The 23,603-nt window shown below is 35.2% G+C and overlaps 4 protein-coding genes and 1 non-coding gene across 6 annotated transcripts; 4 read left to right on the top strand and 1 right to left on the bottom strand.

The window, feature by feature from the left end:
• Window positions 1–1,207: 1,207 nt before the first annotated feature.
• MSRB1 (methionine sulfoxide reductase B 1) lies at window positions 1,208–3,991 on the top strand. Its single transcript, XM_011084512.3, has 5 exons — window positions 1,208–1,578; window positions 2,200–2,311; window positions 3,230–3,295; window positions 3,409–3,606; window positions 3,680–3,991. The coding sequence occupies exons 1-5, from the start codon at window positions 1,380–1,382 to the stop codon at window positions 3,705–3,707; spliced, it is 603 nt and encodes a 200-aa protein (XP_011082814.1). The 5' UTR covers window positions 1,208–1,379; the 3' UTR covers window positions 3,708–3,991.
• Window positions 3,992–5,514: 1,523 nt separating this feature from the next.
• Window positions 5,515–14,226, top strand: LOC105165486 (SH2 domain-containing protein A). Of its 2 annotated transcripts, XR_002287353.2 has the most exons (13): window positions 5,515–5,916; window positions 6,567–6,758; window positions 7,820–8,029; window positions 8,126–8,215; window positions 9,125–9,202; window positions 9,280–9,444; window positions 9,892–10,248; window positions 10,784–11,061; window positions 12,032–12,191; window positions 12,566–12,915; window positions 13,466–13,543; window positions 13,657–13,840; window positions 13,924–14,226. XR_002287353.2 is itself a non-coding variant. In XM_011084513.3 (12 exons), the coding sequence occupies exons 1-12, from the start codon at window positions 5,737–5,739 to the stop codon at window positions 13,673–13,675; spliced, it is 2,157 nt and encodes a 718-aa protein (XP_011082815.1). In that variant the 5' UTR covers window positions 5,515–5,736; the 3' UTR covers window positions 13,676–14,226. The 2 variants fall into 2 exon arrangements, 1 of the variants encoding a protein (XP_011082815.1); XM_011084513.3 differs by having other exon boundaries at window positions 13,657–14,226.
• Window positions 14,227–14,987: 761 nt separating this feature from the next.
• On the top strand, window positions 14,988–16,280 carry LOC105165828 (major pollen allergen Ole e 10). Its single transcript, XM_011084990.3, has 4 exons — window positions 14,988–15,148; window positions 15,236–15,261; window positions 15,684–15,918; window positions 16,017–16,280. Exons 1-4 carry the CDS (start codon window positions 15,130–15,132, stop codon window positions 16,040–16,042), a joined length of 306 nt encoding a protein of 101 aa, XP_011083292.2. The 5' UTR covers window positions 14,988–15,129; the 3' UTR covers window positions 16,043–16,280.
• Window positions 16,281–17,966: 1,686 nt separating this feature from the next.
• TRNAS-UGA (transfer RNA serine (anticodon UGA)) lies at window positions 17,967–18,048 on the bottom strand. Its single transcript has one exon. It is a non-coding gene; the product is annotated as a tRNA-Ser (tRNA).
• Window positions 18,049–18,944: 896 nt separating this feature from the next.
• LOC105165488 (solanesyl diphosphate synthase 2, chloroplastic) lies at window positions 18,945–22,991 on the top strand. Its single transcript, XM_011084514.3, has 6 exons — window positions 18,945–19,699; window positions 19,845–19,969; window positions 21,025–21,152; window positions 21,234–21,337; window positions 21,673–21,800; window positions 21,991–22,991. The coding sequence occupies exons 1-6, from the start codon at window positions 19,468–19,470 to the stop codon at window positions 22,537–22,539; spliced, it is 1,266 nt and encodes a 421-aa protein (XP_011082816.1). The 5' UTR covers window positions 18,945–19,467; the 3' UTR covers window positions 22,540–22,991.
• The last annotated feature ends 612 nt before the right edge of the window (window positions 22,992–23,603 follow it).

Raw genomic sequence — 23,603 nt, 5'->3', positions numbered from 1 at the left:
TTATGTAATAAATTATTTATTGACTCGTTGAAGAAATAGATAATATTTTTCTACCAAAATAAAATATAATAATTCGAACGATCAAATAGACTGATTATTTAATCAGTACTCAGAGAAAGGATTTTTCTGAATTAAAATATCATTTTTTTTTTCTTAGCATGGATACATAGTTATTTCTTAATACTAGATACAAAAGATACACAAATTTAATAATAATTAAAACTAAATATTAAATTAATACAAAAAAAAAATCATTACCTATATGTTGCTTATTCTTTTGGCACCCCTAGTGTCACCGACTTTTGTCTTAGATCTAGTATCATTTTTTATAAGAGACTAGTACTCCTCAATCCTCATTTATATTTTCATTCTGAATTATAAGGGAGTTGTAATCCTTATCTATTTTGTCAGTTGTTTTTTTAACTGTAAGAGAGTAGAACTCCTTGTTCATCACTTTCTAAATGTCTCTAGGGAGTTAATACTCCTTGTTGTAGGATATTTTGATTATATAATATAGAAGGGACGGGAACCCCAAAAATCTTCTTCACCTTCAGGTGATTTTTCTAAGAAAAAAAAGTAGCTAATACTATGTTGAGGGATAAAATAGCTAATCCCTTATTTATGGGAATAAGCATTTTCAAGTCCATTCCTATGTATGAATCACACCCTTAAAGGCCTGAGAGGGAAAAAAGAGGGAGATAGGGATAGAAAAATGGGGGAATTATATATTCTTTTGTATAAAGTCCAAATTTAAGTTTTATAAATATGGCATTTGTGAGATAGATTTTCAATAATATATGAATTTTGAGTATATAATTTGAATATAAAATTATTTTATTAAATTAAAAATATATAATTCAAAATATTAATTATATATTATTTTAAAATCTAAATAAAAATCAAACTATTAGTGTTGTATGATTTTACTTTAAGTTTAAAATTATAATTTAAAAAATAACTCGATTTAATTTAGTTCGGCGATTTGGACAATTTTAATTTTTTTGATCACCATAGGAGAAAGGAAATTCGGGTCTGAACCGATCCGGATATCCTAACCGTATCTGTGCTAAACCGATCAGCCACATCGGATCTTGCGGACGTGGTTTGAAAAGCGTTCATTTGTTTACGGGTGGATCCTGAAACGCCACCTGTTCAAAAGGAATCCAGTAGTGATGAGACCACGGAAGCATATCTTGCCGACTAATCCAAAACCACAAAGCAAGCCGGTCAACATCATTGATCACGGAGTTCCGTGATCGAACGGAGAAGAAAGAAGAAAGCACCAGCGTCAATGAACAACTAAAACACAGGAAGATTGTACGTTCTTTTTCCAGGGCACAATCAATTGCAGGCAATTTAATGATATTTGTCGATCAACAATGGCTGCTTACACTATAGTAAAAGGGAGTTTCAGCTCTCTGATTACAGCAAAATCCCATCTGGGTTTAAGCAGTAAACAGCAGATTTCTTTGGCTTTTGGCGCAAATTCACTGAAAAAACCAAGAAACAGGGCCTCTTTCTCAGTTTCTGTTATGGGCTCTTCATCTTCTTCCCAGAAACAAGACAGCACTCAAGAAGGTTCCTCACTCTCTCTCTCTCTCTATATATATATATATATGTGTGTGTGTGTGTGTGTTTGTGTGTTTGTTTTATAAAGTTTGCTTTTTTACTGCACCAGTTTTCTTGATTTTGTGTATTTTTGCTTCAAAAGTTGTTCCAATTATGAATACTGTGGGATTCTTCTAAATATGGGTTATGTTTGGAACGTGGATTTTGATGAGGAAAAGGCAAAAGAAAAGCAGAATATGTATTAAATCTACCGCAAAACACTATGTATATATCATTTGAAGTGAAAGAACTCATTTTGATTGATACTGCCTAAAATTCTGTATCCCCAAAAGACGGAAAAGAAGGGAAGAAGAGAAAAGATGGAAATTTTGGAGGGTTGTTTCATACTAATGATGATTCTAGTCATGAAAATGAGAGGAACTATATGTATGGTTTTGGTATGTGATTGTGCAGTATCTGTTTTGAAGGTCTGAGGATCCAATCTAGTAGACATATATGGTGCTCGTTGCATTGGAACTGATAAGTGTTTAGATGTTACAAGCTCTTAATGTTTCGAAACTATTATATGTTTAGAGTCGTGTTTTGGTTCGATTAGGGAGTAACTTTTGTGTTGTGCACCTTGTGGTGCAGGGGCAGGAAACACGAACTACAGTTCTGTTAGTGATGAAGAGTGGAGGAAGCAGCTAACGGACCAGCAGTTTTATGTTACTCGGCAAAAGGGTACTGAGAGGGCATTCACTGGGTAAGAATCCTTCTAACCTCGTAGAAGATTTTTTTAAATTTCATGTTGTAATGTGCATGTGATGTCAATCATATAAGTTAATTTCTGTAAGGAACTTCCAAGGAGTTTGGTGACATTGAAGTTTCCTTATTACTTAATTAGATTTGTCCGGGGCCAGTGATCTCCGTCCTTGAGTTCTTGAAAACACAGATTGATTACACATGGACATTGCTTAGGATGCTCTATCTTGTCCGCTCTCTTGTTCCAGCCGAGGGACGGATTTGGGAATCTATGTCCCAAGCCCCATGCTCATCGTACTTGTATGAAAAGAAAGTAAAGAATTTCACCCAGTAATCCAGAGTTCAAGGAGGAATATGGGAAGAGATGGAAGCAAAACAAGTAGTTGAGCTTTGTTGCTCATGTAAAGCAAAAGATTCAACAACTCCACATGCAACACAATAATTTTTCTTAACTAGCAATAATTTTTCTTAACTAGAAGCTGATGCAAATAATTGTCATCAAGCACTATTATAAAAAAAACTTGGATTTTTAGCTGCTTGGATTGTGGGTCAAAGTCCTGAGGCCAGTCTACCAAACAACAATGCAATGATAATTCACCACTGGAACCCAATGGAATTATGGTTTGTAAATACTAAACAGTAGTTGCCGGTTGACTGAACTCCACAGCATGCCAGTTTTGTTGCACTGTATTTTACTGATTTTGCCATAGTAGTGGGGGTACTTAACTCCAATAAATGGATCTTGTATTACGTGCTTGAGACATTCAGGATGAGATCCTGGTATATATTGCAGGGAAATTGTATTAATCTTCAGTGCACCGCCAGGAGCTAATGATGCTCTTACTTATACAACAAACTCTATATATCATCACTTATTCATCTCAACTTTTATATGACTAACCTCTGATTACATGTCCAGAGAATATTGGAACACCAAAACTCCTGGAACTTACCATTGCATCTGCTGTGACACTCCGTTATTCGAGTAAGTATACTTCATCTTTTTAAATTTTCATGAACAAGTACCAACTATGTCATTGTTTTTTCCTTTTACTCCAATCTTGTTGATGTCTGAGAGCCTTCTGCACCCTGTTCTAGATCATCCACTAAATTTGATAGTGGAACTGGATGGCCTTCGTATTATCAGCCAATAAGAAACAATGTGAAGTCGAAGCTAGACCTGTCGATTATTTTCATGCCTCGCCAAGAAGTCTTATGTGCAGTTTGTGACGCCCATCTTGGTCACGTATTCGATGATGGCCCCCCACCTACAGGAAAACGCTATTGCATCAACAGGTATGATTTTCGCATGTTCTTCCCCCATCACCCGGAATTTCTAGATTGATATTTTCTAATTTCCATATTCCAGCGCTTCCCTCAAACTGAAGCCAAAGTAGGAGGTGGGCTCGTCAGCACACACAAGACGAGCAGAATATGATCTCAAAGCCACACTTACATCAATGTGTTAGTGAAATCCAGCTTAAAGTATGTAGAGATGATCGAACATTACCTATTTTCATGCCAAATGGCCTCCGATTATCTATTGAGGAAACAGAAAATTGCATTCATACTCGAGTATGAGTTGGAAACTTACCTTGTAATTACTCAATGAAAACGGGACTTCCCAACATACTCTCTGGTTCAGTTCAATCAATATAGCACAAATGCTCCTTTTGTTAAATGCAGTTCAACGTTTATCTAAAGCGTTTATCTAAATTCTTGTTCCTTTTTCTCTCTATATTTCCTTATATCACATCGGCAATGTATGATTTCCATCTCATATTCTATACGGTAGGCTGTAAGAATCAAATTCAAGCTTTTCTTGGCATGGACTCGAAGAAATTCTGGTATTTGCTATTGGCTCCTCGCAGTCGATGCCCGTCAAGCAGCTGCCTTAGTTATTTGAGTGATGCAATAGTTGTTTTTCCTCCCTCACCAATAAGAACTTCCATCCCAGTCACCAGGACTCCTCAACCCAGTTTGATAGTATTTACTACCAAATGCTGGTGGTAAGGGGTGGAGGTTGCTATATCGATAATGGATTCGGATTTTTATTAAAAAAATTTATGGGGTAAAACGTACGTTCTGACTTGTAGTTTTCTCTTAATAGATGGCAATGTCTATATGAATTCGCAATAGGGACTTAAATAAGTGCAATCCTTTCTAGTCGGACAATGCAATCGCATCATTATTTTTCGTTTTATAATAAAAAAAATATTAAAGGCATTTCAGATCGACAAAAATTATTTCATTTTATCTGAACTCGTGACCTATCATTCATAGGAGCGTTATTGCTATTGCAGATATTTCGTCCAAACTTAGCTCAAGATAATTTTTATGTCATTGTAATTGCTATGCTTTCATGAGGAAAAAAAGAAAAATTGAAAATTACAAAAAATAAAAAATAAATAAATGAAGTAGTATTATTTTTGAGTTCTCACAATATTTAAAAATTTGAATGGAAGATGAACTGTCAACTGATTTTAATTTTTAAATAACATTTAATTTAGTAACAACTTTAAATATAATTTTTTGACATCTTCAATTCGTATCTGATAATCTTTTTTTCCCCCTTAAGTTCTTTAATCAAACTATTTTTATCCTATACTTTATTAATCTAAAACACACACACACACATATATATATAAATATATAAATTTTAGGAATAATTATATTTACACCCCTATTCTATGTTCTATTTACATAAACCACGATTGCTTTTTAGATAATTATACATATACCTATATATTATTTACACAAACATCATCCCTGCTTCTCGACAATTCACATGTATGTTCTAAAAAAAATGTCTGACATCATTACATAAATTAACTGCACTTTTTAATTATTATGAATAATTTTGTAATTATGCAAAAATTAAAAATATTTTATGTAACAAATCATAGCTTTGAGATGTAAATGTAATTATTCATATTTCTTTAATTAATAATTTTTTTATCCTCTTTACTTTTATTATAATAATTATTATTGTGATTTTTTGTTCTGGTACATAAATGTCTTATGTCTTTTCTGGTCTTTTTGGGAGTTTTTTCATTGAGGCACCGCCTCGAGGCCCTTTTGCTTGACATTTGATTGGCTACCTTCTGTGTCCAACCCTACGCGCAAAACACCTGAACATAGCCCAAATTGAGAAGCGGGGGAAAAGACCAGAAGCCGAACTGCCGAAGACTCTACCAACCGTTAATTAACAGCCGTCATACTCATTAACAACTCAAACTCCCCCCCAAAGAGGAAAAGCAAGACGAGAAAAAAACCAAAAATTTAAAGGAAAAGATTCTTGAAATTCTTCAGAAAAAACAAATACAGCTTAGTGGCAGCGTTTGGAAACCGGTGGGTTCTTGAAAAGTGGTTTTGGTTTCTGTAAATTATTGTTGCTGTGATCAGGAGAAGTGTGGGGGAGGAAAGATGGGTGGTTTTGGTGGGGTGGACGAGACGGGCTATGTTTTGCTGAAAAATCTTAAGGTAGAATTGAGGAGAGAAGGTGATGGAGATGATGGTGAAAAAGAAGCAGATGGGTCTTTCGCTCTCTGTTTCTGGCTTTACATTGACAACTGTGCTTCTTACCCATCTGCAATTCTTGTTCAGGTTTGCAACGGTTCCATTTGGTGTATCTGCCTCTGCATTCGTTTGTCTCTGTGCGTGTGAAAGATGGGGTTTTTAGTTCGTCTTTTTCTTTTTTTGGTTTTTTCCTTTAAACCCACCACAACTCAAAGAATCTTTTCCTTTAAATTTTTGAGTTGGTTGAGGAAAGCTTGAATCTTTGAGTTGGTTTGGGGTGTTTCAGCAATGTTTTTGTGGTTTTCTTGTGCAATTGGGACTTGTTCTCAAGTTAGTTTGCTTGTTTAGTGTTTAGTGAATAGTGGGTCCTAGCCGCTTACATTTTCTTTGTGGATGTGCTCTTGAATTTGGGGAGCAAGATGGTCGTGGAATGAGTATGGTTTCAGTGATCATTTTTGTTTTTGCATTTGCTAAATAGCCTCTCAAGAACTTAGTTTTTTGGAATCTGGGCAATGGTGAAAATTTCTTACTTCTTCGCATTGTTGTTGGAAGTTCAATCTTCATTACCTTATTGTGGACAATGTGATATTGGGGCATCATTGTTATTAGTTTTTATCCTTGCTGTGCTACAAATGAATGCCTTCTGAGGCTATGCCTTTTCTCTTAAATTTTGCATATTTGCATCTTCAATATGTTTGTTCGCTACAAAGATCAAAACACTTTGTGACATTATGCAGAAGCACCCAGATATTGCATCTAGTGTTCCTTTCCTTTGGTTGGATGACAAGAAGAGACTGAACCTCTTTCCATCACTATTTCTGCATGAAGAGGCACCGGATCCTGATAACTCAATTCAATGGACGGAAGTTCCATGTGCCTCCACTGAGATTGAGTTTCCAATGAAGAAATGGGTTCATGTTGGATGTGAGGTATTTGGTTTGCCCATTACATCACATTTCCTCTGCTGTAATTATGATTACGATTGATAGATCTGTATAATTAAATATGTCTTTTCAGAGTTGGGGGTTCACTTTTGCAACTGTTATGGTTGCTAGTTGACAGTTATATTTCTTATATCCTTAGTAGTCTTCCATAGTCTGATACTAGTTTACGCAATTCTACTATGTTTCTTTCATCGTGATCTGAGCTTGGGATTGGTTCAACTCTGAATAAATTCATCTTATAAACAAAGAAATAATCAACTTTTGGGATGGTAGTCATTAAAATATGATAAAAAAGTTCGAATCTCTTTGAGTTATCGAACTAATGTAAAATGCCACCTCATGTAATGTTCGTTTGATAAAAGGGGTTTCAGTGTGTGGTCATTCGTATTTGCTGTTGTTGTTTACTTGGGATATAAAAAGTTGGATTTTCAGTAAAATTCAGAGTCTCCACTTTCAGTTTTCAGAATAAGTTCCATAAGTTAGTTAAGTTGTGGCTCTTCTGGTTGGAAAACAATGTCTCTACCAGCCATATGTAACTGGTTGTACTCTTCCAGTTGGTAAAAGTTAATTTTTGCATTGAACAGAATATAAGATCTCTAATAATAAGCAAGGTAAGTTTCACAAGCAGGTTTGTTTAAGGGGCTGCTCTTGGTTATATTTTATTTGAAGTAGGCAGTTATATATCATGATAGTGGTTTCAGGCCTGTTTTCAGTAATATCTTACATTATTTAAGTAATTATAAGACAGACTCCGAACCTGGCCCCATATGGGCTTTAAATTGAAAATTATTTGTTTATTTTTGCTTTCTTGATGACCTGAAAAGCTTAGAACTATAGCATGTCACCTGAGACAGAAGAAATCCATTAGACAGATTTATGGGATGATGCATGAATTAAATGTGAGGTTAAACTGCTAATTGCATGTAAGCTTCAAATCTTTTCTTTTCTATTCCTCTTTATTGTAATATTTCTGTGGAGTTATAAGTTTGTCATCTTCTCTTTTCCCTATTGAGCTAGAACTGATAGAGTATGAATTCAACTTACAGGTCTTGCCGGATCTCCTAAGGCTTCATGTTGATGGCGAAATATCGGAAAAGAGGCCTTTGACTTGCTCATTGAACAAGGACTTGCATGCTGATGCGCTGAAGAAAATATATATGACATGTCCTGATGATACTGAGGATATATTTCATGGTTATGTTCATGGACTTGATGTCCTGATTCCATCATCAGCTGTCAAAAATCATTATGTCAAGGTTTGTTCTGTTTGTTATAATAATTATTATTTTTTTGTGCCCTTTTGGTACATGTATAACCCCTTTTTTGTGGTGACTTTTACTGCCTGATGGCAGGATTCTCCAGTGCGGCTATCAATTGACTATTCAAGTGCATCTGAGATTGAAGAAGACATTGATGGTGTGTGGAGCATTGTTGGGGGCAAGGTTAAAATGTTCTATTAGCTTCTGTTTTATTTGTTCATATATGAAACACCAATGCATGTTTGATTTTTCTTGATCTTCTCAACAAAATTGGAGTACCGTAAATATCATGCAGTTGAACATTGTGATAGAAGTATGCCTCAAAATTTTGTTGCATTTATTGAACTTTTACCTTTAAGAGTATCTCGTGATTCATGCATAGTCACTTTTTCTAAAGTTGAGTCATCAGAAAAAGTGAGTCATCAATCTTTAATAACTTAGTGTGGAAAATTTTGAGAGTTATCTTTCGCACGTACTCAATTGTTTAACCATAAAGAGTTACAGCCTGGAAAACTTATGGGAGTTACATGTAATCCGGGTGTAAATCTGCATTCCGTCTCCTTTCTTTTGAAATTTTAAAATTGATCCCATACTGTGTATTTCATCTTTCTACAAGCAAACTCAGTAAATTGTTAACGCCATTGGACCTTGGTTGTGTTCTTTATTCAGATTTTAAGAATGAAAACATGAAGAGCAAAGAGACGTGTTCTTATGCATGCGAAGGTTTTTGTTTCTGAATTTTGTGGCGCTAGACAAAATGGTGCCTTCCTTGAATATTGAGCTTTTCGGTAATCTTCATATCTTATATATTGAATGCATGAAGCTCAAGTAGAGAATCTTGTTTGAGTTCTGGTGAATATAGCTCCCTTCTAACCTTTGATTTAGCTATTAAACATGCTAATAGACTGAAAGTGCTGTAATTTTGCAGTACTTGCAATGACCATATACGTGGAACACATTCCAAAAGTTGTATTTTTAATCAGCAATGAAATCGCTGATTGTCCTTGGCATCCATTTAGAGTATTGCTTCTTGAATTCATTGACCAATTTGTCATTATTGTCACTCATTTGATCTTTCTTTTCTAAAAGCAGGCATCATGCCGGAGGATCTTTTCTCTAGATGTTACATTATTGGATCCATTTGGTTGCCCTGTGAACAAAGAATTAGAGGTTTTCCATTTCTAGTTTCTTGTACTAGTATTCTTACATTGTAATTTTGGACTTACTGCATGTTGTTCCTTCTTAAGGTTGCTGCTGCCCTTTTGTATGCTGACAATAAGGCCCCTGTTGAGAACACCATTGATGCAGAACCTCCCCTTCTTATGAGTTACGACGGGATTGAATATGCCTCTCATGAAAGACCATGTAAATTAATAAATGGACGTGCTTCTTTTAAGCTCAAGATATCTCAGGTATACATTGAATTTATTGCTTTACATGTTCATATACTGTATTAGTTTAGGGGGAGGTTACCTAAGAAATTATATATATACCCCTTTTATGGAGGGAGATGTATTTTACAAACTATATACATACGCTTCACCAGCCACAAAGGATCCAAATGCCCCAAAATTGGATTTTCTTTCAAATTGCTGAGTTACAATAGCTTTACTTAATGTACTTGTTCTTTACTGAATCATTATGTCTAGTCTTCCAAACTTAAATATGCTGGCAAAGCTTTGTGCATGCCCAAAATTTTATTCGCATGTGTTGTGTTGTTTCAGTGGCCAAATCAGTGAAAGTCATGTTTCAGGATGTCATGTTGGCAACCTTGGCCTCCTTTTCTGGCTGTTGCTTTTAAAATGAATAACATTACGATGTTAGTGGATCGCTGACTTTAGTCTCATTTGCCATTTCAGCTTTCGTCAAAGTGCGATAACAGGCTCTTCAGGATTAGGTTTGACATTCCAAAATTGGGAAGATTTCCATTTCTTGAGACCGTCTCCCTACCTATTCGTTGTATTTCACGTTACAGGCGAACGGCTTCTCTAACATGGAAAAAGTCATCCAATAGAACTTACTATATAAATGGGTGTAGATCCCCTGGTCCAGATGATGGCCCTATGGAACTTATGCCGAGTATTGTACGTGAAGCCAAACCAAGTCCTTCGTCGAAACGGATAAAATTAGGGAATGACGTACCATTTCCGATGTTCACGGAAGAACTGAAGCAAGCCAACAAAGGACAGGATTCTCATGCTTGGACTAGTAATGGGGTAGCTTTTGAGCCCTATATCCTCTCTCTCCCCCTTCCTTTGATATTCTGCATGGATTGGCTAGTTTGAGGATCTTGTTTCTCAATGGTTGCTGACTTGTTCTGCACGGATTTCTAACAATCAGTTGATAAATGTATGTACAGTATACTGATTAAGTGTCTCATCTAGGTTCATATCAAGGACTTTGACAATGGACAGGAAATCAAATTGAAGCTCCTGCTCCAAGTGTTTTACCTACCATTTTCTCATCTTTGTCCTTTGTAGTGAAATAAGAGTTGTAAGCTGCTGTGGCAGTCCATTCTTTAGCTTACTGAGAACTAGTTTCTTTTTCATTTGTAGCTGGCAAGTTAACCACTAAGTAATAGTTGGGAACTTTGGTTGTATTCTTTGGATAAAATAAAAAATGAAGATGATATTTATTGAGAATTTGGTAGATTATGACATCAATGTGCACAACATAAGTTTCTTTGGATTGGTAATACTCAGTTCCAAGTATTTTCTCCTAACCAAGAGTATCATGATTTTTTGGAATTAGGACGATGCACATGCGAGGAGTATAGATGGGAGACCAGAAAACCAGTATGGAGCAGAGAATGTCTCATCTGCTTCACATAATAGCCAAGCAACAAACTCAGACCTGAAAATGCCCAGTGTTTCAAGTCCAATTTCAGATTTGATAATCTTCAAATACTGCCTTGGAGGTCCAGCAGAGAGATCTCAACTGCTCAAGGAAATTGCTCTTTCAGCTAGTGAAGAACAACTTACACACTTTGCAAAGCAGGTTTCGTTGTTCTCTGGATGCTCGCATCACTGGTGATTTACTCTCTCTCTATATATATATATATGTATATAGATATATAACCATCTATCTCTCTGTGTCATTTGGTGGTTCTGTTTCCTTGAGATCAAATTAGGTAGTCTTACTGTTTGCGGAAAGCTTAGACATTGAGAAAACTATAACTTGGGGTGCATGTCCAAATTATTAAAATTCTGAAATATAATGACCTTGAATACCTCAACTTGCAAACTACCTCATGCACTTGACCTAACCAATTTGTCGACTAAAAGTTACAGAGAAACTCAAGCACATAACTCATAAAATAACTTATGGTAATTTTATTTTCTTTCCCAATGAGAAACATGAATACATAAGCCACACTGCTGAAAACTTATGTTGCATATTGAGCATAATTTGTTTTCAAGTTATTGCCCTGGAGAGAGGACTTCTCTATTTTTCACTAGAAATGGTCCTTAAGTACAGACCCTATTCAGTATTCGTTTGATACTGAGCATGTGAACTACCTAAAAACCTATTAACCTTCGTCAAAATCCCAAGTGATAAATGTCAAAACCATGATGTAAAGATGCAAGTGATGTTAACTTGGTCTCATGGCCATGTTGACAACCTCTCTTCGGTGTGGAATAAAAATTCTGAACCAAGTATATGAACGGAAGATTAGGATTTATGTTTGTTATCTGTGAATAAAAATTTTCCTAGTTGGACTTTTATTTCATTAGTTACATGGTAGGAATAAATTATGTGTATATCTTAATTGGGTTGAGCTTCTAGTTCCTGCTGAATGGTGTTAAACCTTTGGCTTCTTTTCTTGAATTTATGGGGTAGAAGATGATTGCATCGCGTCACCTTTTATGAGCATTTATCTACATAAGTTCTTATAGAATCAAAATGATGCTGCTATAGTTATTTGGAAATCCAAGTTACATCGCGGCATGCATCATTCATTTAGGTGTCATATTCATGCTGCAAATTTGTAAATTTCAGGACTCAAATAAATATTGCAAGGAGATTGATGGTGGAAGGTATACAAGCTTGGGCTTCAATATCAGAGAACAACAACCATGTTCAGTGGGAGAATCTGGTTTCCAGGATTAATGAACACTACATGAGGATAGCCTGCTGCTCTCGTTCTCTGACGGATCAGGTCTCTTGCTCTCTTCTTCAAAGACAGATAAACTCGTTTTTACGTGCATGCCGTGCTCATTAAATGTGCTATCTTCATTGGCATTTTTAAGATAATATATGATGGTGCATAGTTTTTTCTTTTTGGTGTGGGTGAAACATCAAAATGTCATGTTGCATAGTTCTTTCGAAAGTTAACAGAACACAATCGTTTATTACTGTATGGTATAAATTTACTATGGTGGACATCATATTGCTTTGTTTTTGCAAAGAGTTGAAGCATACCGCAAACCTCTATGCAATCCATCTTATTTTTTTTTTCATATCATGGCCATGCTTTCTTGGCTGTTATGATAAATAAGCTTTCCCTAATTGTTTAATATTCTGAACTGACAGGATTTTGAGTGTTTGAGGAGAATAGCTGGATGTCGAGATATAGTATCCCAGGAAAATTTTGAGAGACTGTGGGCTTGGTTGTACCCAGTAGCTTTCACTTTGTCGCAAAGTGCTGTTAATTCAATGTGGAATTCAATGTCCCCCGTATGGATGGAAGGATTTATCACAAAGGAAGAAGCGGAATTGATACTTACAGGCTCAGGGGGTCTTCAAGACCCCGGAACATTTGTATTGCGATTCCCTACATCGAGAAGCTGGCCTCACCCGGATGCTGGTAATCTGGTAGTGACTTACGTTGGTAGTGACTACACCATTCATCACCGGCTGCTTTCTTTTGATTTCATTAACAGGTTAGTTGTCTTCTTTTCCTTGATTTCATTTTCTTTCTAGTTTCCGTAAGAATTGTTGTGTTGGATGCCATGATATTTTTATAACATCTCAGCTCAAAAATTGAAGGTGAGAGTTTTTTATTATTACTGATTGTATTCTGGTCCTTTAGAGCTTTAAAACATCTTATAAGGAATTTCTTTAGAAAATAGCTTATAAGCTCCAAAGTAATTTTTTTTAAAAAAAGTAGAGAGTTCGTGATTTATGCTTTTAAGATCTTGACAAACTCCCTCAAATTAATAACAAATTTGCCATTCCTGAATCTTATAATCTTCATTATCTTATTTTCTTAAAAAATTTCAACGTCTTATTTTAAAATAAGATTTGGTATCTTATAAGATGCATGAGCTTATAAGATTTTTCGAATAAGTTTAGCCAAACACCCTCTTAATGTAAGACACAGAGGAGTTGTTTGTAATATAAACCTTAGGAGATGATTATGTACTTATCCGTTGTTAAGAAATTTAAGATCGACCCCCAAAGAAATTTATTAATTCATTATGTCTTTTGTAGTTCTTCCATCACGGAATCCCCTGTAAAGCCGTTGCAAGATTTGCTGCTTGAAGAGCCGGAGCTCTCCCGACTGGGAAGGTAAGATATCTCACTTATTTTCCTTCGGGCTCAAATTATTTGCTGAGTAATCTACTTGGATGAATTGCAAATTACTACTTGATAACTGAGCATGACTTGTAAATATTTTGCAGGATGGTAAGAAGCGAGTAGGTCATCCAAGATTCAATCCACATCCCATTTTCAGGGCTTTAATTTCCCAGTTCTCTTTGTTGTTCGCTCTCACCGTTTCATCTCTAGCAACGTAAACTATAGAAGAAAACGACAGTCTTGTTTGGTAGTACAAGGGCGATTTGTCTGTGTACATATATTAATCAGGTCATTGCTCCCACCTTCTCTATGGCTTAATTCTCAGGCATTTCCAGAAGCTGAACAATTTCAAATGCTGTGCACTTTAGCAGAGCCGTGAGAGAAACAGTAGACCAGCCGTCTCACTCGTGGCATCGAGTAGCCGACTTACGTATCGAGATTGGAGGTGTATTATGTATAAAGTAGATAGGGACGTGAGTTACAAAAGGTTTAAGGGATGGAGTAGTTGCCAATTTTAGTAGATAGAGGAAGGATTTATTGAGTAGGTAGAGGAAGGATTGTTAATGTTGTGTCTGTATCTCAATCAAGTCAGGCTGCTTATGCCTTTCAATCACTTGTACTGTGTTATATGCAAAAATTGCCTAATTTATGTGAGCAAATGTGTTTTCTTCTCAGTCTGATCAGCTATTTAATAAGTTTTGAACGTGTGTATGTGTTTTGTGTGTTGCTGTTTGGATAATGAAATTAAATGATTTGACTATGATCTTTGAATGATTCTTATATTTGAAATTCACAGGAATAATTGGAAAAAAATAGCTTAAATAATTCTTTTATTATTATTATTTTTACGAGTTTTGCTTATGTAATTAAAACGCCGAAACACGTAACAAAAAATTTGTTTTCATACTTGCAGAAATTGACCAATGGGAACAAATCACAAATTAAAAAAAAAAAAAAACACGTTGCCATGCTTTTTTCCATCAATGTTTGCAAACTCTGTCAACTAAAAGTTTTAGAAAATTAAGAAGTTACAAAATTTATTTACTATTCTAGAAAACTAAAGAATCAAAACCCCAAAATGTAAAAGATGTGGGAAAAAACTATATTTAATGAAAAATGAACACCTATCCATTGCATCACCAACTCTTATCATATTGTGTTGCTTCCTCATCCATCTACTACTAGCTTCACATCCAACAACGTTAGAGCCCACAAATGATTTGTCTTAATTTACTTTTAGTTAGCGACGAACAGCAGATGATCAGACGTTGATGCACTGACGAAAAAGCAAAAACATACCAAAGTCAAGAATGTCATATGCTTCTTGGCTCCTTTCTTATCCATGCATTTGCCCAAAAATAATTGAACTTAACGGCTAATTACCGACACATAGCCGTTACCCCTCTCCCTTAAAGTGGGATTCTTGATTTCTTGATTCTGCACACACAATTAGCTACACAGTATAACTAACTACACATTCATCACTTCACAGGAAAAAAGGGGTTTCTTTAATTACAACATTGTATGTATACATAAATCAGCAATGGCTAAGGCTGTTAACTTTTCTTTTCCTTGTCATGATTTCCCTCGTTTCAGGTACATATATTTATTGTCCTAGATTTCAGGTTAATTTCTCAGCAGTTTTCTGACAACTACTTACATTTTTTAATTTCATTGCTGCAGTTGACCTGGTATTAGGGAATTCACAGGTATGTATAGTCAGTCTTCAAGTTTTTTTGAGAGTGGTAGCTTGTGTCTCTTACTTGTTTGTGCTAATATGTTTTCATCACATGATTTCTTGTTGTTAGAGGGTGTTTGGCTAAGTTTATTTAGCAGATTTTATTTGATGTTGTGTAAAATTATAAAATGTTCAAATTTTGTTTTAGAAATCAGACTTTGAAGTGTTGGCATAAAATAAGATGACGAAACTTGTAATATTTAGAACCGGCTATTTTATGACTAATTAATATCATTAATGTTTTCATTACACTGACACCAACGCTTCCTTTGTGTAGTGAGAACCTCACTAATAAGTACCGAAATAGTACATGGGAACGATTTCTATAATTTAATTCATATTTGAATAAGGACCGTCAATGTAATTATCCCTACAAATAATAACGCGCTGCAGAAAAGCTGGTGCGTGGCAAAACCATCGTCAGACGAGGCCACTCTGCTGGCAAATATCAACTACGCTTGCTCTCAAGTAGACTGCAGGATCCTGCAGAAGGGCTGCCCCTGCTTCTCCCCTGACAATCTCATCAACCATGCATCCATAGCCATGAATCTCTACTATCGGGCCAAGGGAAGGAACCACTGGAACTGCTACTTCAAGAACTCTGGACTCATCGTCGTCACTGATCCAAGTAGGCTCACTCACACCTTTCTCTAATCGTCGAACAATTCATTAAAAACTTCCGCACCTTTGCGTTTATAATCATAACATGGTGGTGTGGATGTGCAGGCTACGGCAGCTGCATCTACGAATAATCATCGTATCGCTGTAGTCATGTAGAAATTGCTGTAATGAAATTGTGGATTGGAATAGATTACTGCTTGTGTGCTGATTAATGATGGTACTTAGTTTCATATAGTGTGTTGTGGTAGTTTCTGTAAGAATGTGGTTTTCTGCAGTGGTAGCTGACTTGAAACATGAGATTTTGAGGTCCAACCTGCTCCAAACCATGGTATACACTTCTTCTTTATTTCAAATCAGGTTGGCTTGAGCGGGAGGTTCTAATTTGAATTTAAATTCAAGTAAGTTCATACTAGAAAACAACCACAACAATAATAATAGAGATAATTACAGTCTCTTCCCATGAGGTTTGGTGTAATTATAAATAAATTTTATGTTGTTTGGGAAATTACATCTAATATCTCTGAGGTTTGCTTCCATCTAACAAATAAGTCCCTTTCGTTGGTAAAAATTCACTGAATTTACTGATATAAAAAGAAAATTGATATTTACCCTCTTGACTTATTACTGATTTATTGCAGATCAAATAATTTTTTTCAAACTAAATTACCGCTTAATGGTGAAGATATACCTCCTCTTATGCATTAATTGAGTAGTTTGGTCATAAAAAGATTTATTTGATTTGCAATAAATCAGTAACAAGTTAAAATAGGGGTTAATATAGATTTTTTTTTCTGATTTTCTTTTTAATTAATATTAGTAAATTCGGTGGATTTTGACTAATCAAGGAACTTATTCGTTAGACGAAAGTAAACTTCATGGGTGCTAAATATAATTTCTCAAATCACAGGAGGTTTACGTGTAATTACACCAAACCTCAAGGGAGGGGAATATAATTATCCCATACTAATAATAAGAGTAAATTACATTGCCTGCTCTTGATGTTAAACCAACACGCACAAACACTTCATGTTTTTTGTAAAACTACAGTTACACCTTTATTTAAAGATAAAGCTTATAAAAACACCCACTGAAAAATATTATGCTAATACCCCTTGGGGGTGTAGCTGTGATTTTATAAAAAAATAAAAAGTGTTTGTATAATTTAGCATAACTTCTGAATGTACCAATATATTTATCTTAATAATAATAAATTAAGAAGATTATCAATAAATTAAATAAATTTTACTCATCGCTCAGGGCTTTTAAAATTAAAGTAACAATTACAATATCCTCCCCGCTATTTTAGTTTAATCACATATAGCTCCTTCCAAGTTTGAGAAATTGCATCTAGTTGACTCATTTTTTAAAATAATCAAAATAGATTCGTATATGGCTAAAATTGTCACCTACATACTAACAGAACTAAAATTTTAATATTTCCGACTTGTTGTTTTGGATGTTGGTTATTTTTGAAACAAGCGTCTTGTTTTGGACTATTTTACTATTATTGTAATTCTTTTAATTCAAATAATTTGATTATTCTGACACTATTAAAATTGATCTTTTTCACATATTTCATATTTTAAAATTTTTATATTTTATTTTTTACATTGTCTTATATTATTTTTGTTCTTTACAAAAATATAATTAAGTTGCTATAATTAATTAATGAAAAGAAAATATAATTTGCAATCATGTCAGTTTATTTGTTGTGTATTAACGGACAAATATATTACCTAACTAAACATTAATTTTTTTTTAGTAGTTTGATCCTTTTATAATATAAATACCAAATGTTTTTTAAAAAGTTAACTATCAGAGGTACTAATTAAAATAAAATTTATTATTTTAAAAAAATATAATTATATTGACAAATGATAAGTATAAATATTACACAAAAATAGTATATTCTTAACACGGGTATATTTCATTTTACTTTATTTTAATGACTCACATTTTTAAATAAAAATATAATATTTATATATAATTATAGATTTTAAAAGTATTTAAATTAATTTAATCAAATATCCCTAATTCCAACTTTAAAAAGGGTGACGTCGACAGCAGGGTTCGAACCTGCGCGGGCGAAGCCCAACAGATTTCAAGTCTGTCTCCTTAACCACTCGGACATATCGACCTTCTTTGTTATCCTTATAATTTTTCTTATACTTAAATACGTTTTGAGCCTTCAGGGTGTCGAAGTCCTCTTAATCCAAACGAATAACCTATATCTTTAACCAATACTAAAAATTCTACATACGCGTATTTTAATTTATTGAAATGAAAATATGTTCCAAACGTATTCAAGAAATAATAGTTTTATATCATTGTTAGTATCCATATACGTACAATTTTAATTATTATTGTATTCTTATTGCGTATTCAAAATATATCAACATATCTAATAGGTTCCATATATAAAAAAGTCAAATAGAAATACGGAATTTAGGTAAATTTAAAAATCAAAATAAATTATACTTTTTAGTTTGGTTTTATAGGTACCGGATTTTCAAATTTAATATTTCAGTACACATGATTGAAAATTGAAAACTAAATAAACATGTATTTACTTTTATTGCTATTCTAAACATTGAAAATTAAACAAAAAGGTCACAAATTTAATAACGTGTAGTTTGGAAAGTAAGTGGGATTTGGGGAATAAAAAAGGTGATCTTTGTAGCATTTCAACCCATAATAAAATATATCTTTTCCCTTTTTAGAAAATGATTTTTTCAGGATCAACCGTTATGGAAATTTTGAGTGTCTTATTGTATAACATATTATTTATTTTAATTCTATATAAATATAATAATTTTATTTATAAAAAATATTTTATTAAGAAATGAGACATTGAAACTTATAAACCGTTAAACCTCATCTTTTGCCATCTACGTTGGGATCTGCTGCTGCAATAATATCCTCATCTCATTTAATTGCCTATAACAATAATACTTTATATGGTACCAATAATGCAATATTGAATTGTTTTTCTTGGTTCTTGTAAGACCACACCAATCCTATTACGAACCACGGCCACCGAGTTGCCAATCGCTGTTCTACGCACAGTTGACTCCTAGATAAGGTACCATTACCTCATTATTTCTCAAATCTTTCTTTCCTAAGTATCAAAGGCTGCCTGTCGTAAGACATCAGAGTCTTTCTGGTCCACTTTCCAAACTTGTCGAAATCTTGGGATAAATTGAACCCCAGTTGAGCTGAAAAGAGATCAAAACTTCTCATTTGTGTGGTACTATTTGCTCCACCCAGGCGTTGCTACTTGTGCACAATACAAATTTGATACCTCCTCTTCTTTGGGTTGCAATTGGACGTCCATTTCTCTTCTTTGTAAGAAGAGAAAAGCTTTTCAAAGCTCAACGACCAGTTGTCATTTTGGGTAGTTTTGTCGGTTTATTTCTAAAGATTCAGACTTTATTGGTTTGAGAAAGTTTTGAGGTGGTGGGTTTGGTTGAGATGAGATTTTGGCCTAGTTTCTGAAGTGGGTTCTTGGGCTGAGAGGAAAATCCGTTAGTTTTGGTGTTTGGATGTTCGTTTGAGGATGATGTCTATGACATGCCATAATCTTGAGTTTGGAAGAACAAGGTTGGACTTCTTGGCTTGTGGTTGCTCTTCCAATGCTTCTTCTGATCGTTTCTCTGTAAGAAATTGTGATAAGGGAGTTCTTAGGAATGTTAATAGAGGCTGCAGAGCACAGAAATTCTTGTATTACAGGCGGGAAATTGGTCGATGTCGCGCTTTTCAGACAAAGACTACAGAGGCTTTTCTCAATGGTAATGTTTTTCTAGTGATCAGCTTGACATGTTTGATGTACTATGATTTGGATTTGTTTAGTTATTCTGTTATAATTGCTAAAGATTTGGATTGCGGTTGTAAAGTTTGAATCTTTGAGGTTGTGATAGTTTCTCTGCTGTGTAGGGGTTGGAGCTGGTGCTCCCGCTGTGCTGGATTTAGGAAAAGAACCGAAAAACACTTCTTCGCTGTCGGATATGTTTGAAGTGGTTGCAGAAGACCTGCTAACGCTAAACAAGAATCTACAGTCGGTGAGTTTCTTGATTGTATGGGTTGAGAGGAATTTTGTTGTAATTGCTGTCGATGGAATTACCAGGGAGGAGTTAGATTATTGTAACTATGTTCTATGCCTGTTGTCAAGAACGTATAATTCATAAGGTTGCTGGAGCCTGATATCATGGTTAAGCCACACATTCGGTTGTAGCAAAACACTTCCTACTGTTTTCGGCATGAATTTGAGATGTAATGCTGAAATCCATGGAAAATAGTAGAATGTGCTATACGTCTAATGTTTTCTACTCTCCATTTCTATGCTGTCTATCATATTATGACAGTTCTCACTAAATCTGGGATCGTGCAAGGCTCGCCTACTAGAACGAATATCTATTGGTTGATCGTCCAAATTAGGTTAGCAGATTGGGTTAGTATTGTGATGGTTCAGTTTTTTGACTTGTCACCAAAAATTAGGCAATTGTTCTCTAAGGGGATGAGTTACGATCAAAATACTCCCTGTCATGCCTAAAAGGAGCATTAGTTGCTCTCCACTGAATTGGGCCTGTTCTGGTAGAATCACAATACTTGGCTGCACAGCTTGAGAAGACGAAAGCAACTCAATGCTTATTTTCTTATAAGAAATAATTACAGAAGAATTTATGCCGAATTTTTTGATTTAACTAAATTTAAAGCAAATGTAGCATGCCTTTACCTGAACTAGCTGCAGCAAAGGTGAGTTTTAATTTTGTACCGGAGAAAATCGTGCTTTATAATATTGCTTGTGACTGCTAGCAAATTCTTTGCTTTATAGTTTCTTGTCTTTGATTTGTCTTCTGCTGTCTGTTTCATTCTCCTTATTGCTACTCACTTTGAGTATGTGTATTCACTCATACCCTGTAAATTGCATAACAACCTTTCGACTCTACACTTGAATTCTCTTAGTGCTGTCAACAGTTTACTTGACACAGTTCGTTTTCTTTCCTGATGATATATTTTCATATCGTTGCTACAGAAATCAGAATTTGATGTCTACTATTTAAATTTGCACCTCAATATCTAAAAACTTTTTTTGCTTTTATAAACTTATTTCTAGATTGTCGGTGCCGAAAACCCGGTTCTGATGTCTGCTGCGGAGCAAATTTTTGGAGCTGGTGGCAAAAGAATGAGACCGGCTCTAGTTTTTCTAGTTTCAAGAGCCACTGCAGAGATTGCTGGTTTGAAGTGAGAATGATTTGATACTCTCTCTATGTTACTTTCACTGGGCCTAAATTACTTCTATTAACGCACTACATCTGTGATCAGGGACCTCACCAAGGAACATAGAAGGTTGGCTGAGATCATTGAAATGATACACACTGCGAGTTTGATCCATGATGATGTATTAGATGAAAGTGATATGCGAAGAGGTTAGTCTTTGTAACTTACGAGGATCGGATTCTTGAAAATTACCCATCACACCCTGCAGTCATCATTTAAATTACAGATGGTCCTCTGTCTGTCTGGTCTTTAAGGAGGAATCTGTAATATAGAATATGATTGCAGTATAAATTTTCACCTGAGTTTCTCTATAAGATGCCTAAATCTCAAGTTGTATCAATCTGATCATTCATAAAATACTCATTGCACAGACGTGAGGATTAAGTGCTTAGGCCGATGATAATAGCCTCGCAGCTAAAACTGTAAGCTTGTGTTCTGTTTGTTAAACACAGCTGCTCTCTCTCACACACTGTTCTTGTTCTAGGAAAGGAAACTGTCCATCAACTTTACGGTACAAGAGTCGCTGTGCTGGCTGGGGATTTTATGTTTGCACAATCGTCGTGGTACCTCGCAAATCTTGAAAATCTCGAAGTCATAAAGCTTATCAGTCAGGTTACTTACCAGACTCCCTTGCAAACTTTTGCAATGAAACATAGAATTTCCCTCGATTCATGGGATACTATACATTCATTGATGTCAGTTTCAGAGAAATAAATGAAATTGAGAAAATACGTATGAAGAAATGCCTTTCAATTTATGAACTGAGTTTTACTCGAAACATCTGACCCTGTGGGTATTTCAGGTCATTAAAGATTTTGCTAGTGGAGAAATAAAGCAGGCGTCTAGCTTGTTCGACTGTGACATTCAACTGGATGAGTATTTGATCAAGAGTTACTATAAAACAGCCTCATTGATCGCCGCTAGCACCAAGGGGGCCGCCATATTTAGTGGGGTAAGCAGTGAGACTAGCGAGCAGATGTATCAATATGGCAAGAATTTGGGTCTATCCTTTCAAGTTGTTGATGATATATTAGATTTCACTCAATCAGCTGAGCAACTGGGTAAACCTGCCGGCAGTGATCTGGCCAAAGGAAATTTGACAGCGCCCGTGTTATTTGCGCTGGAGAAAGAACCAAAGTTGAGGGCTATAATTGAATCCGAATTTTGTGAGGTTGGCTCTCTTGAGCAGGCCATTGATATTGTCAAGAACTCTGGGGGCGTTGAAAAGGCCCGAGATTTGGCCCGGGAGAAGGCGGACCGGGCGGTTGAGAATCTTCAATGCCTACCTGCAAGTTCCTTTAGATTGGCACTTGAACAAATGGTGAAGTATAACTTAGAACGAATCCAATGACCAAGAAATATTCGTTAACATGAGCAACAGGGTGGCATATGATTGTTTCTTGATTATGATCAATGCAGAAAAGGGTTCCGGATGAAGCCTTTGCTTCTGCAGATGTTATCAATGGCACGTCAACAGCAGAAGGCAGTCTGAGGTCTGTATATTTATAGGTATTGTTCAGCAATTGTTTTAGTTACCATCACACTGTACTATTATTTGTGGTCATTTTTGGAGACAATGGCCCGGAGGAACTACAAAATTCAATTGTTAGGTATACGTCGCCACGAAGAACAAAGATCTCGTGCAAGAGTACTCTACGTCCTTACTGTGAAATCAACATACGTTGAATGCAATTTTTCACGGAGGAGTTATAAGGAGGATCTAGGTTTGGTATGGCAAGAGCAATTATAAGCCACCTAGGAACTCATTTTTATAATAAAATAGCCTGCGTTTTTATTGAAAAAGTCCAATGTCACTAATCGAGTTTCCACCACCTGTCATTTCCAAACGAGTGGGCAAGTCCAGATCTCCAATTAAAAGATAATCCCAATAGGGAAGTACACTAAAGTATCATAAGTTGCTAGGCATGTAGCACATTTATTTAACGTATTTGGCTAGACGTATGGAGATGTGTCTATGCTAGGGTCAGGTCCTTGAGAAGGATTTTCTCAATTTTAGGTGCTTAAAAGTTCTCATAGTATGGTTTGAGATGATACTTTATTTGTGATTGGATTTTTTAATTTTAATTGCAACATGAGGAAAAGTATAGTTATTACAAAAGGTCCAGTCCATCAAAAATACAATTTATCTTAAAAAAAGTTTGAGTTTGGAGTGGAAAAGTAAGACTTTTTTCCCCAACCAAGAAGTCCTTGTGCGAGATGGCTTTGTCATGGAAGGTTTTGGTCTTTTTCTTGTAAATTTTTGATTTTTCATAAGCTAGTTCTGAATTTCCTCGTATTCTTGCAGTCGCAACTTCTTTTGGTCTCCAATTTCATTCTATCTTTCATGTTAAATTGTTTGATCGCCCAATAGACGGAGTGACATGGTTCGCCAAACACTAAATGATAAGGAGACAT

Source organism: Sesamum indicum, linkage group LG12, assembly GCF_026168435.1.
Source record: "Sesamum indicum cultivar Baizhima isolate 11 linkage group LG12, ASM2616843v1, whole genome shotgun sequence".
Classification (NCBI taxonomy): domain Eukaryota; kingdom Viridiplantae; phylum Streptophyta; class Magnoliopsida; order Lamiales; family Pedaliaceae; genus Sesamum; species Sesamum indicum.
The sequence above is the reverse complement of the archived record's forward strand: the minus strand, read 5'-3'. Positions and strand labels throughout refer to the sequence as shown.

Excerpts from the sequence above, each read along its gene's own strand:
- LOC105165488 (XM_011084514.3), top strand. The coding sequence starts at position 19,468 with ATGATGTCTATGACATGCCATAATCTTGAGTTTGGAAGAACAAGGTTG. Across the intron at positions 19,970-21,024 it reads TAAACAAGAATCTACAGTCG|ATTGTCGGTGCCGAAAACCC; the intron begins GTGAGTTTCTTG and ends ACTTATTTCTAG. Across the intron at positions 21,801-21,990 it reads TCATAAAGCTTATCAGTCAG|GTCATTAAAGATTTTGCTAG; the intron begins GTTACTTACCAG and ends TGGGTATTTCAG.
- MSRB1 (XM_011084512.3), top strand. The coding sequence starts at position 1,380 with ATGGCTGCTTACACTATAGTAAAAGGGAGTTTCAGCTCTCTGATTACA. Across the intron at positions 3,296-3,408 it reads TGTGACACTCCGTTATTCGA|ATCATCCACTAAATTTGATA; the intron begins GTAAGTATACTT and ends ACCCTGTTCTAG. Across the intron at positions 3,607-3,679 it reads AAACGCTATTGCATCAACAG|CGCTTCCCTCAAACTGAAGC; the intron begins GTATGATTTTCG and ends TCCATATTCCAG.
- LOC105165828 (XM_011084990.3), top strand. Across the intron at positions 15,262-15,683 it reads TGGTATTAGGGAATTCACAG|AAAAGCTGGTGCGTGGCAAA; the intron begins GTATGTATAGTC and ends AACGCGCTGCAG. Across the intron at positions 15,919-16,016 it reads CATCGTCGTCACTGATCCAA|GCTACGGCAGCTGCATCTAC; the intron begins GTAGGCTCACTC and ends GTGGATGTGCAG.
- LOC105165486 (XM_011084513.3), top strand. The coding sequence starts at position 5,737 with ATGGGTGGTTTTGGTGGGGTGGACGAGACGGGCTATGTTTTGCTGAAA. Across the intron at positions 11,062-12,031 it reads TCTGGATGCTCGCATCACTG|GACTCAAATAAATATTGCAA; the intron begins GTGATTTACTCT and ends TGTAAATTTCAG. Across the intron at positions 12,916-13,465 it reads TCTTTTGATTTCATTAACAG|TTCTTCCATCACGGAATCCC; the intron begins GTTAGTTGTCTT and ends TGTCTTTTGTAG.